Source organism: Pseudophryne corroboree, chromosome 3 (genome assembly GCF_028390025.1).
Source record: "Pseudophryne corroboree isolate aPseCor3 chromosome 3, aPseCor3.hap2, whole genome shotgun sequence".
In the NCBI taxonomy this organism is placed as follows: Eukaryota; Metazoa; Chordata; class Amphibia; order Anura; family Myobatrachidae; genus Pseudophryne; species Pseudophryne corroboree.
The window spans coordinates 220,090,659-220,104,681 of record NC_086446.1 but is presented as its reverse complement, the minus strand read 5'-3'; the positions used below and the strand labels follow the sequence as shown (position 1 = coordinate 220,104,681).

General features: G+C 41.3%; 1 protein-coding gene across 2 annotated transcripts in view; it reads right to left on the bottom strand.

Moving 5' to 3' along the window:
* Positions 1–14,023, bottom strand: part of BMPR1A (bone morphogenetic protein receptor type 1A) — a 143,733-nt gene that overhangs the window by 31,766 nt on the left and 97,944 nt on the right. For both annotated transcript variants that reach the window (XM_063958828.1, XM_063958829.1), the window contains exon 3: positions 3,423–3,602. In XM_063958828.1, the coding sequence (XP_063814898.1) occupies positions 3,423–3,507 (85 nt within the window). In that variant the 5' untranslated portion in view covers positions 3,508–3,602. The remainder of the gene's footprint in view (positions 1–3,422; positions 3,603–14,023) is intronic.

Below are 14,023 nucleotides of genomic sequence, written 5' to 3'. Positions count from 1 at the left end.
GCAAAAATTTACAAGTTGGGTTGCTAAACGGGGCTGCAGCAATGGCACCTGGGCACCCTTCGCGGGGAATAGGGTTGACCCCACAGAGCTCATTTGCTCCCATGCTTAAGCAAAAGACACCTTTAATTTCAGGGGACAGATTAGATCGGAGGTTATCTGAGAAGAGAACAACATTTTCCGGCTTTCACTTTAATGGGGCTTTGCTGCTGCATCATTGCATACCGTGTGTAGATTCAGAGACTCAGTGGCACACAGATAAACAAGTGCTGCATATATAATAAATCAGCACAGTCTCTTGGTGTGTCATAGGCACATTGCTGCATTTTAGGCACATTTTTAGCTAAAAAACAAGCAAAAAAAAAAAGACACCCAACGCTAGCAGTCTCTCATCAGCAAAGACGTATGAGGACACATCTGTAAGAGCTGGTTGGTAGTTTACCTCTCTCCACTTTATCACTCTCTAAGGCTTAGTACATCTCCCCCATAATTTCTTACCCAGACTTACAAGAGCCAGCAAGTAAAAAGGGGCTAAGCCTTCTTCCTACTGGCAACAATGGACAGGTCACCTGGACCCTGGGACGGTATTTTTTTGGCCAAAATGTATGCTAAGAACCTCTATTTTGCTGTATGTTAGATTGCTGAGTTTATTATAATTATTCTGATTAGCAGTGCTTGGTACTGTGGAGTGTGCATCAACATTATATTTTTTATCTTTCTTTGTGGAATTACAAGTCTCAGCATGATCACACCTCTTATGTGTTCAATGTGGCTGTGCAGTCCAAGGTCCCCCTCCACCATATAAAAAGAATATCCCAGCGTGGCCACTGTATACAAAATATGGATGTTTAAAACCTCTTCAGGATGGTGCAGGTGCACACTGCAAGCATCATCGTAGACTAGTTAAAGGGATTAGGGCTGGATTACCACCTGCCAGCAATGTATGTGAAAACTGTATATAAGGAGCTCATGTCAAGAATTTCATTTTGAAGATCTTGATGTAAGTATATCATCTAAGAACATCTGTATGCTGTGTGAACTCTTTAAACCTTTAACAGTTTATTGAACTTTTAGGACATCTAATCAACATCTTGCTTCAACAGGGTGCTGGCTTTGTACCCTATGACCACAACATAATTACAAATGCATGCCTGTCCTCCAGGTTGGTCTGAGTTGAGTACAAATATGCCGTAACTCCAGCTCTATGCACTACCAAAACCACCCTGATGCACAGTAAGTGGTCAGTGGGAATTAGCCATAACCATCCAGGAATGGAGGCAACATTACAATATATATACCAAATAGTTAGCAGTTCCAGGTGCCAGTGTTGGACCCTGATGGTGACAGCAAGGAAACCTCTTATGACACAGTAGGAGAAATCAGTAACAGTTATCAGTGGTAAGAAGAAACCCCTATACTAAACAGAATACGACCCAGGTGGCAGAATAAAACCATCCGGCCATATAGTGTTATGAGAGCTAGATTGGGGGCTGCAGGTGTGAAGGTCACACATTCTAGTACTCATTCACTTCATGTAGGTGCAGTTACAAAAGGCAGCACAAGCAAAAGGGATAAAGAACAGGACATGGAAATTTAAGATGGGAATTATTCAGGAGGCTGCAGAAAGAATGGACCAACAAATTATTTGCGGTTAAGGCATCATTTGTGTTGAATATACTATAAAAGGTTTAAGACAAATAAAAAAAAAAGCAATCTCTAGAAAGCAGTTTTAGGGGAGACTGGAAAGAGCGTTGGCTCTTAGAATGGTATGAGCAATAGCGGTCAATTTAATTAAAGGAAAATTGAATTGAGGGAGCTCCCGGAGCGATTCAATTCAGCGCAATGTTATGTCGAAGAATGCCGGTTCTCGCGCCTTAAACATGGTGTTTAGTCACGAGAACCGGCATTCACAGACTTAAATCCCAGGCGCAATGCTGCTTCTAGCGTGCCTAGGGGCAGAAAACAACATCGCACCAGTAGTTACGTCGGATATGTGCTTGCGCCCCAGGAGGGGTGCGAGAAGAAATCCTCAACTCCAGCATAACATTATGCTGAATTGAATAGCACGTTGAATTGAATCGACCTAACTTCTAAATTCTTGTAATAATTTGTTTGTTTTATAGGTTCACATCCCATCAAAATGGGAATATGCAGGGAATCCTACAACCAATGCATTGGCTTGAAGGCTGCGATGAAGCCTCTTTGGCAGAACCTGGAACTCTATTTTTATTAAGTGGAGATGATGTGGTTTGGAAGAAAAAAACTTGCAAGCAGCTCAGGTGATCCCAACATTGGAAAAGCTCTACAAGGCCAGACCCAGATATGATTGTACTGTATTCAGGTGGTAATGATGTGTCATATAAAATGTTTACAGTTGGAGAATGTCATATGCTGTGACCTAGTCCAGATTACGGAGTCATTTGGTAGATGTTTGATTGCATAACACGGATGAACTTTGGTGTGGGGACAAACCACTAATGCCAAGGCAATAAACTGGTCCTGTAAAAAAGCTAAAGTGTGGGGCATGCGGAACTGAGAGACAAAACAACCAGGTTGTACAAGCCAGATAGAGTGATAGAGAACATTTATCAAACATTAACCTAAGAATATTTAAATTACACATCAAAAAGCAGTGGAGAAGGTCAATGAGAGGCTTGGTAGAAGTAGCCAGTAATAGGTGGAAATAACCTGTGTGTGGTGGTTATGGTAGGGTCTGTTTTTTGATTGTCCCTGGATGAGGGGATGGACAGGGATACATTTTTATGTGAGAATGGGTGGAACCCCAGATTAGCTAGGATATAGTCATGTAGGCATTTCCCAGATCATGGTTTGGGTTATTCCACACCAATTCGATTTGTCAGCATGATATGAAGCGATAGGTGGCCAGTTACAGGCACAGTTAAAGTGAACCTTGGATGGTAGATTAGTTGGAACGGCAAATGTGACTTGTCAAGCAATGGGTTACCCTGGTACTCCTTTCAAAGTTAAAATCAGAGATTTTAAATCGAAGCATGTGCCCATTTTATCTCCACTGTTTAATATACTGCTTATTACTGTTTGAAGGATGATTGCCTATATTTACAGAACAGAAAGGCAGCTAGTGCCCCTGTCTAAGGTTATGGGAAAGGATTTTAACAGATGACGAAACCCAGTTTCTTTGCAAAGGACATTCGACATAAACAATTAGTGACGGGATAATTTTAAAATGTATAGTCAACAGTTAAATCTGTATTGCTAAAAAACACGTTTTTAATAAATGCTATTTTGGAGGACAAAAACCCTACAGTTCAATGCTAGGGGTGACAATAGTTCCCCACTTCAACACTTCTAAAAGGTAAATGTCTCTTATTCTCCTTCCTGTTACCGTAATCAGAACAGTACATATATGCAGGGGGGGGGTGAACAAGATTTAACTGATCACTGACCTTGAACATGAACTGATAGTAGTAAGCATCCCATCAATCCGGCCAACACATGTTTTGCCATTCCCAAGCTCTTTAATGGTAGCATTTCTCCACACCAGCAGACAGGAGGACAATGGTAGGATCTATGCAGAATGTTCTCCGTTTCATACAATGTTTTTTTCTTTGGTTGGCAATACTCTACTGTAAATAAAAAATAATAGTAATGAAGCATATGTAAGACTTTGCTGGAAATTTAGCCTACTAGTTGCCTTAACAGTTTCAGACTTAAATACATTTTTAAAATATTTTAAGCCATGCACGGAGTTTATCCTGGCAAAAACATCTTGCACAAGCAACAAAATATTAAATTTTTTTAAACAGCAGTCATAGTCCCAACACAGAGAGAACGCGGGATGCACAGTTTAATTTCATAGTAGAAAAACTGACTAATATCACTGTTCATTAATCCGTGGAAAAAAAAGAAGATTGGTAATGGACCTTTAATTAAGATTTTCAGCGTTTTTTTTAACACTACATGGATTAATACACAAAAAAGACGGCAAAGAGCTTCTGTTGCAACTCCTACACCTGAACAGTTAATACAGACAAAAGGAGTTGTGTGTGAAGATGAATGGAAAGCAAATTTTGGCTTTCATTGGCCTCTTGTTTCGGTGAGCTTGACCTGCATGACCCTGTCAGCCTGGCGCTATTCCTGAATGGAATAATTTGTATTTGTTCAAGGATGTGCCTCAATTACTGTTGGTGACTGCTTCCACCATAAATAACTCAATCTGTCTGTTCATCAGAACCCAAGAACTTTTAATTTTAATTGGGGCTCTGGAGCTATTTAACACAGAGGCAAAGAGATGCCTGTCACTTCCAATTTCACTGGGTATGGGGCACACAGCCTTCGACCTGTGGCCTACTTTTCACACATCTGTGACTTCTCTGTAATTAGGAAACAAAGAGGATTCATCACCACAAGGGAAGGGAGACAGGGTAACAACAGGGGGCAACCATATTTGAGACACGAAAGAGACTGAGAGACGATCATGTGCTGCAGGACAGGGGCTGAGCGCACACAATGTACTTGGCACCTGTACTGCAGAGAAACTTTTTAACTGAGAAAAATAAAAAAGCAGTTTGGACACACACTGATCAAAGTGCTCATTTACCAGACACTAAGTGCAAACCTTGCATACAGTCTAACTCTAAAACCCCGTACACACGGGGAGAGATGTGTGCTGACCGAGGGAGGGATGGGGGGGCTTATTTCATCCAGCGGTGAAATGAGTGATGTGCTAGATAGCGATGTGCATGCAGGTCAATCTAGCACCGGCAGCCGCGCAATGCTATCGCTGTGGGGCATACACACGGAGAGATCCGTGATTAGCTTCTAAGCAATCTAGTCAGATGCGGAATACTTAGAATTTAAGCACGGATCTCTCAGTGTGTACCCCCCTTAACAGATGCGTGATTTCTGATATAGGAGCAAAGCCGAAAACTTAATACATTTATACAAGCCATTAAAAGCAATGGTTACTTTCAGGAGTCAATATAATTAGTTAGCTGAAATCATAGTGACATGGATTTCAGAGTGCGCCATTAAATCAGCTTCAGCACAGTGGCCCTGAATGATCACATGAGATTTGTGTCACAGGTTATTCAGACTACATCAAAGGAAATATATAACGAATAGGCTTATACAAAACCAGAACTATTTTTAGAATTTTTAAAATTACATGACTGGTACAGTTTTCCCTCACTTAGGGTAACATTTACTAAGTGGCGGGATCCAGTGAGAATTCATTCAATTTACTAAAGGTCATTTTAACCTTCCAAACTGAACCTGCCAAAGATTCACATTGGTATTCCAAATGGCAGATCCAGTCAAAAAGCTGCCATAAACACGTAGCACTACTTCTATCCATGCTCCACTGTTGTTGATTATAATTATTATTAACAATAAAAAAAAAAAAGTTGGGTCCACCGCCAAAAGTGAAACCAGCACTTGCACTTAAGCTGGTAACAGCAAAATTGGGTAAACAGGAGAATGTGGGGTGCCCTAAAATTGCTGTAACTGACACTATACCAGCACAGTAACATGGTGGCAGTGTGCCCTGTGCCAACGCACTCAGAAAATCTGTGATGTCACACCTAGAGGACGGGTGCCCTAGCTCTGGGAAGCAGAACTGTCTGAGAATTCTATAAACACTCCGGGTGGCTCTGCAGTAGCGCTAAAGGCTACAGGTTGCCGTTCTAGTAGTCACCCTGAAAGCCACATGCAGGGGTTGTGCCACTTACACAAACCTACAGAGAGAGTGTGTGTGTGTGTGTGTGTGTGTGTGTGTGTGTGTGTGTGTGTGTGTGTGTGTGTGTGTATATATATATATATATATATATATATATATATATATATATATATATATATACACACACACATACATCAGTCTCCCTAAGATATTTACTCCTAATTCGTGAGCATAAAACCACATTTAACATGTTCCATGTAAAAATTTATTACAACATAAAAGCAATAATACAAAACGGTATAGTATCTCTTCTTGCAGATCACACCATATAGTACAGAGGACCAGTTGAAATAACTTTGATAGATTCTTCCTTCTCCTTTAACAATTCGGAGATTTGATTTTTATGAACAAATAACCCGACGCGTTTCGTCTTACTCTAAGACTTCATCAGGGGTATGTCTCTAGTGCTTGATAAATACCGTTAGTGCATCAATGAAATGGCAATTACGTATTCTGGATACTTGAAAAAACCACACACCGGTGGGGTACACAGGTGAAAGTTAGATTAAGCCTTATGGTTAAGTGCTTGAATAACAAGTTAAAACGCATAGGCCTGAACGCAAGTTCATATAGGTATGTGACCTTATGATTCAGGGATTTGGATAACAAGTTCAAATACACAGGTCTACCACAATTTCATATGCGTGTGTAACCAGTAGCTACAATAGCTTCAAGTCTCTGGTTGTGACTTGAAGCTATTGTAGCTACTGGTTACATACGCATATGAAATTGTGGTAGACCTGTGTATTTGAACTTGTTATCCAAATCCCTGAATCATAAGGTCACATACCTATATGAACTTGCGTTCAGGCCTATGCGTTTTAACTTGTTATTCAAGCACTTAACCATAAGGCTTAATCTAACTTTCACCTGTGTACCCCACCGGTGTGTGGTTTTTTCAAGTATCCAGAATACGTAATTGCCATTTCATTGATGCACTAACAGTATTTATCAAGCACTAGAGACATACCCCTGATGAAGTCTTAGAGTAAGACGAAACGCGTCGGGTTTGTTTGTTCATAAACATCAAATCTCCGAATTGTCAAAGGAGAAGGAGGAATCTATCAAAGTTATTTCAACTGGTCCTCTGTACTATATGGTGTTATCTGCAAGAAGAGATACTATACCGTTTTGTATCATTGCTTTTATGTTGTAATAAATTTTTACATGGAACATGTTAAATGTGGTTTTATGCTCACGAATTAGGAGTAAATATCTTAGGGAGACTGCTGTTTTTCCCCATTGAATATTGGGTGGAAAAACAACCCAAGTGCGCCCATTCCTCTACTGGCACATATTTGTATCTTTTTAGTCCCTCCTAACAAGGGACTTAGTGGAATTTGGCAGCCCAAACCCAATCCTTTCTCACTTTCTGTTTAATAGCGCAAAAGGGAGAGTATCTGTTTTGTATATATATATATATATACATACACACATATTTTATATATATCTATATATATATACACACACTTATATATACACACACTTATATATACACACACACACACACACACACATATATACACACATTGGGGCAAAAAAGTATTTGGACAGCCTCCGATTGTGCAGGTTGACCCACTTAAAAAGAGGAGTGTGGTCTGTAATTTTCACCACAGGTACACTTGAACTGTGAGAGACAGAATCTAAAAACAAAACAAAACAAAACAGGGAATCACATTGTATGATTTTTAAACAATTTATTTGTATATTCTTGCGGAAAATAAATATTTGGACCATCAAAAAGTTTAACTCAATACTTTGTAATAAAACCTCGGTTGGCAATTACAGAGGTCAAACGTTTCCTGTAGTTCTTGACCAGGTTTGCACACACTGTAGCAGGTATTTTGGCCCACTCTTCCATGCAGATCTTCTCTAGATCTGTCATGGTTTGGGGATGTCGACGGGCAACACAGACTTTCAACTGCCTCCACAGATTTTCTATTGGGTTGAGGTCTGGAGACTGGCTAGGCTACTCCAGGACCTTCAAATGCTTCTTACGGAGCCACTCCTTAGTTGCCCGGGCGGTGTGTTTGGGGTCATTGTCATGCTGGAAGACCCAGCCACGTTCCATCTTCAATGCACTTACTGAGGGAAGGAGGTTTTTGCCCAAAATCTCACGATACATAGCCCCATTCATCCTTTCCTTAATACAGATCAGTCGTCCTGTCCCCTTTGCAGAAAAGCAGCCCAAAAGCATGATGTTTCCACCCCCATGCTTCACAGTGGGTATGGTGTTCTTGGGATGCCATGGGATGCCATTCATCATTCTTCTCCCTCCAACACAGCAAGTGGAGTTTATACCAAAAAGTTCGATTTTGCTCTCATCTGACCACATTACATTCCCCCAATCCTCCTCTGGATCATCCAGATGGTCACTGGCAAACTTTAGATGGGCCTGGACATGTGTTGGCTTAAGCAGGGGGACATTCGGGCGCTGCAGGATTTCAATCCATGACGACGTAGTGTGTAACTAATGGTAACCTTTGTGACTGTGGTCCCAGCTCTCGAGGTCATTGACCAGGTCCCCCCCCATGTAGTTCTGGGTTGATTCCTCACCGTTCACAAGATCATTGATACCCCACGAGGTGAGATCTTGCATGGAGCCCCAGGTCGAGGGAGATTGTCAGTGATCTTGTATTTCTTCCATTTTTTAATAATTGCGCCGACAGTTGATCTCTTCTCACCAAGCTGCTTGCCTATTGTCGAGTAGCTCATCCCAGCCTTGTGCAGCTCTAAAATTTTGACCCTGGTGCCCTTAGACAGCTCTCTGGTCTTGGCCATGGTGGAGAGGTAGCAGTCTGACTGTTTGAGGGTGTGGACAGGTGTCTTTTATACAGATAACCAGTTCAAACAGGTGCCATTAATACAGGTAACGAGTGGAGGATAGAAGAGCTTCTTAAAGAAGTGAACCTATGATGGAAATTACAGACCTCATCTTTTTAAGTGGGTCAACTTGCACAGTCGGTGGCTGTCCAAATACTTTTTTGCCCGTGTGTGTGTGTGTGTGTGTGTGTGTGTGTGTGTGTGTGTGTGTATATATATCTACACACACACACACACACACACACACACACATATGCTCCCATGCATACACATATACATTGCACGTGCCACTGTCACTTCAAACCCTCATAGGGTAACTTGCTCTGGTGCCCTCATAGGGGGGTAGGCGACCCCTAAAAATGAGACAAGACAACAGGTGGCACTCAGAGGGGAGAATCCAACTGGGCACAAAGTTTAGTGAGGTGAAAAAACTTGGCAGACCTCGCACCGAATTTTGGATTAATGCGGGTAAGCGTGCTCCCGCTACCCATGGTATCCAATTAAAAAAATGGTTGCAGGGTTTTCAGCGTTAAAAAAAAAAATACTCACCTGTCCGGTTCTCTCCAGTGGTCACATGGGCTCCAGTCACTCCTGCCACTGGGGAGGGCGCTACTGGGAGACTCCAGGGGCTGCTGGGAGGCACAAGCGCAGTAGTTGACCCCAGGGGGGTATTCCCACACCCGTGGCACATAACACACACTTATACACATACCTCACATACTCACCGCTGCTGCTGCAGAGGACCGGCTCCCAACACTGGATGAAGAAGACCCCACTTCGGAAGGTAAGTAATTACTGACTATTTAAGCTAATTAGAAATTATCAACAGCTTAATTAGTCCTCAGGGGGTGCCACCTGGGTCCCAGAGCACGTTCTGGTGATTATTCCTAAAATAACGATTTTAGGAAAAGTCAGACTTGTTCTGGAGGTGCGAGAAAGAGAGACGGTGATTTCTATAGAAATAAACGCGTCCAATTTTCTGCGTTCTAATCGCTGAGAGAATGCTGAAAACCTGACAAGTCTGCAAACCCACTGAGTAAATTAACCCATAAATGATTTATGAAATCCAACTTTAAATATGAGCAAGACTAGAACTATAAATAAGCTTTTGAAAAAAAGTCACCCACATTTATAATATGCTAAAAGATTTATTCCATAGTATGAAAAAATATTTCACATTGTATCAAAAAGAAAAAGACAAACCAGTACAAGCTACCAACTGTAACATATCAATCTGTTCAAGTACCTACAGTACGTCACAGGATTTCTTCTGTTTTACTACTCTATAATCTCCATAATGGTCTAATTCAAGACAAAGGTTCCCTGTGATGTGTGTGTCTGGTGTTTTCATCTCTGAAACGTGACATCATAAACCTCCACAGGGTGCATTTGTTTACACTTGGAACTGAGAGCCCCAGGACAGGAAGTGCTAGTGACAATCAAATTACTGCGGCGGGTACTGTAAAATCAGCTCTCCATAAGTCGTCCTGAGTTGGTAGAATGTTATGCGTAGCAGGGAGCAGTTCTCCAACATTCCTGGGGGAGGCTGATACAGACTTGAACATATGACCACAGAGAAACCTACGTGAATTTGCACTGCACATGCTCAGAAAAGAAGTATAAGCAAATAGAGATTGCAGAGCCACATGCATCATGATCATATTTACACTTATGACTGGAGAGGTGAAGCGCAAATTTTGAATTTAAATAAAGAGCGAGAAGACCGAATCCAAATTGGGTATATAGCAGAATGCGCTATTTGCTGCAGACTCTGAGCAGTGCTCGGATAAATCTGTGTTTTTGGTAACGGAGGTGCTTGGGGGCCTCCACTGATCAAAACCATTTGCAGGACATGACTCAACTCTCACCTAATATTTAGAAACTTTACCCAAGTATATTTATCTAGTGTTATTAAAACAATGTGTATGACTTCTAAAATGCATAAACAGCAAACAGTGTCTGGCACCTTCTAGGCTATTTTGCAAATGATTATCTCAGGCAGTTCTCTTCCATCTTTTAGCTCCGACAACATTAAGGAATAGGAGAGATTTACAAACCCTCTGTGATGTGGCACGCCAACTTTTGCAGTGCAGTGAATGGAAAAGTTTGCACTGGCAGATCAAAGGAGTTTCTTGATGAGTGTACAGTACAGTATATTAGAACAGTGATTTTACAAAGTGCACAATGAAGGTTTCATATTGCTATATAGGGCAAATTAATGTAGCTGAAATGGTGGAGAGGGCATATTTACGAGGGAGCTCCCTGCTGGTTTTGCACTATGATACGATGTACTTTCACCTTCCAACTACACTTCTGCAGGAAAATAAATACATAAAAACTGTTTTAGGGGGGTATCCAATAACCAGAGGTCGAAGAGCCCCACCCCACACCCGGGCACTTACTGCGGATTATGCTTTGAGTGCATAATCCACTGTAAATGCCTGCCAAAGTCACGGTAACACATGGGATCGGGGACTTAAGAGAGGATGGGCCCCATGTGCACACTCCGGGTGGGACCGCTCCTCTCCATGGCGCTGTAGGCTCCGGCAATATGGCGGAGTCTACTGCGCATGCGCAATATAACAAAGGTCATACTGCGCATGAGCGGCGGCCATTTTTTTAGGTGTTTCTTTGCTGCGACGGGTGCCGCTGCAGTGCCCAGTGGTGGACATTACACCCATAATAGAAACGCCAATGTATCGCATTCAAAATGCGATACTTAGTACATCCCCCCAAGTGCCTGCAAATACCCACTCTGTGAGGCCAATCAAAGCACAGAAACAGTAAACGCTGCTAACCCACCAGATTACAGCATGTGGCTAGCTTCAGGAATAAAATAAACTTGATTACGACAAATCGTACATAAGCTCAAATAAACTTTTTTTTGTTCTCAAACATTAGAATTACAGGATAGAAAAAAAAAAAAAAAAAGAGAGGAAAAAAGAAAAAAAAAAAAAAAAATATATATATATATATATATATATATATATATATATATATATATATATATATATATATATATATATATAGTGAAAGAACGAGGCGGCACTCTGGAGACTTTGGTGAAGCGGTGTACTCTGTCAGGTGAGACTTTATCAAATGATAAAGTCTCACCTGACAGAGTACACCGCTTCACCAAAGTCTCCAGAGTGCCGCCTCGTTCTTTCACCCTATATAGATGCAGACTATCGGGTCTGTTCGGGAGGGCACCGGAGCGTGAGCCTTGCTCCACTAGCCCACGGGAGAGTGCCAGACATATTTCTTCCATATATATATATATATATATATATATATATATATATGTGTGTGTGTGTGTACCCACCTTTAGAAAGGCGATGTGAGAATATATATATATATATATATATTCTCACATCACCTTTCTAAAGGTGGGTACACACTTAGCGATAAAGTAAACAACGTTGCTCATTTTGACCATTCTTTAGCTACGTTGTTTACTTTATCGCCAAGTGTGTATGCTACCGCCGACGAGCGATGCGCGGCCCCACGGGTCGCTAACAACCCTCGTGTCGGCCGTGCATGCAGCTCAATTTGGATTCATCGTCCAAAACTGCATGCTCCGGTATGACGTCACTGTGCCCGGGAGGAGAAACACTTGGCGATGTCGCTCATAGAGCACATCGCCTAGTGTGTACACACTTAAACACTAGTTGTTCTTCTTGTCTGACAAGGATATGTTTATTACTGTGTCCCCACAGTTAAACCTGTCAACCAATAACATAACTTTCATTTTACAACAACTTTGATAACACAAGTGGAAATTTCTTCTCTGCTGCCAAAATTAAAATGTACACACATTTATTTTTAGGCTTTGAAAAACTTCCTCCCTGGATAACGCCAGTAAAAGGGTGCAGTGCAGGGTAGTAAGGAAGCAGTCTGCTATTTCTCTTCCACACTACCAGCTTATTCAACGTCCTCAGAAACTAGGCAATTACCGTGATCTCTCTAAATGGGACTGTGTTCCTGCTCAAACATGAATGTAACTACTTTCTTTACAGAAAGGGTTACACACTCGCACACAGAAAAGTGAAGCCAGCAGGAGGAGTGCTCCACGGTGCTGCATTTCTTGAATTAACATCTGCAGTCTTCTCTCCTGGCCCTGCGCCAGCACAATAAAGAAGCAGGGAAGCAAGGACCCTCCTCTTCCTTGAGCTCCTGCCCCCAAAGGCTGCCTCAGGCGCCCTGTCTGACATGCTTTTCAAGGAGCGCTCGACTACAGGCCAGACATCCTGGCTCCACTTCCATTGTGTGCAGGGGGCTACTTTGCTCCTTATCCAAGGCCTGGATTAGCATAAGAATACCATCCTCCCTTAAAACCAAGCAAATGCAAGCAACACCCCTCCCTTCTCTCAACCTTAATACATAGCAAGTTTCTTTTTCTTTACCCCCTTGGTATAATTTCCACACAAATCATTTCATCCCATTCAGAACCTTTTGAGAAATTATAACACTTAGCAGGCGACGACAGACCATCATATAACGCAAGCCTATTATTTTAAGCCTGTGCTGGAGAACTGCATTTTATAACAGCTGCAGAAGTAAGATTAGTGAAGCTGCATAACAGGAGCCCCTTGGTCAGACTTGATATTATATCCTGTTGACATTCTTCTATTACACATGAAAAAGGTCCCTGCAAAAGTAACATGCAGGAAAATAAGATCTAGGGTGTCTGAAAAGGCCACCAATTTTAACCCATTCCCAGCCGCCTACTTTATATAGATATCATTTTTTTTCTCTCCACATGCATGCTGTGTGAAACACTCAAATACGATAATTTGTGGCAAAAAATACAACATGGTAGATAAAAAGGCAAAGCATAAAAAAATAATTAATTGTAGAATCTGCAGAAGGAAACAAGCAGAAAGTGCTGCTGGGAAAATCAAGATTAGAATTGTGTACATCATGTGCGTGTTTTGAATGTTACCTGTTATGAAAATATTGTAGAATGTCCATGAACAAAATCTTTATGCTTGTTTGCTACAAAGCAATTCTGATCCCATGATGAATGCAAAATCTGAAAGATTATAGAATGAAAAAGCAGAGCCAAAAACAAACTACCTGTAAAAAAAAAAAAAAAAAAAAAAAGCTGCATTGATCCCATCTCCATATTCTGGAGAAGCTGAGGCTCCTTTGCAGGGTACGCTGACTGTGATAAAAAAAAAAGGGACACTTTGATCGTGTTTGCAATTTCACTCAATAGTAGCCAATATTGGAATAGTCACAAAGAAAAAAACTGGCACGTGGACAGTCAAGTTATCTATTGTTACAACTTGAACTCAGATAGGGGTGTCAAGTCAAAAATGGCTGTGGTTTAAAGTGAGGTTTTTTTTTTTGTATGTTAAATATATAGGGTTCACACCCACTTGCTTTTAAATGCATTTATTTTCACACTACTAAAATTTCCAGTACAAACACTTTAATATTCACTGTTACTAGTCCTTACCATAGGCTTCCCAAAGCTTTTACATA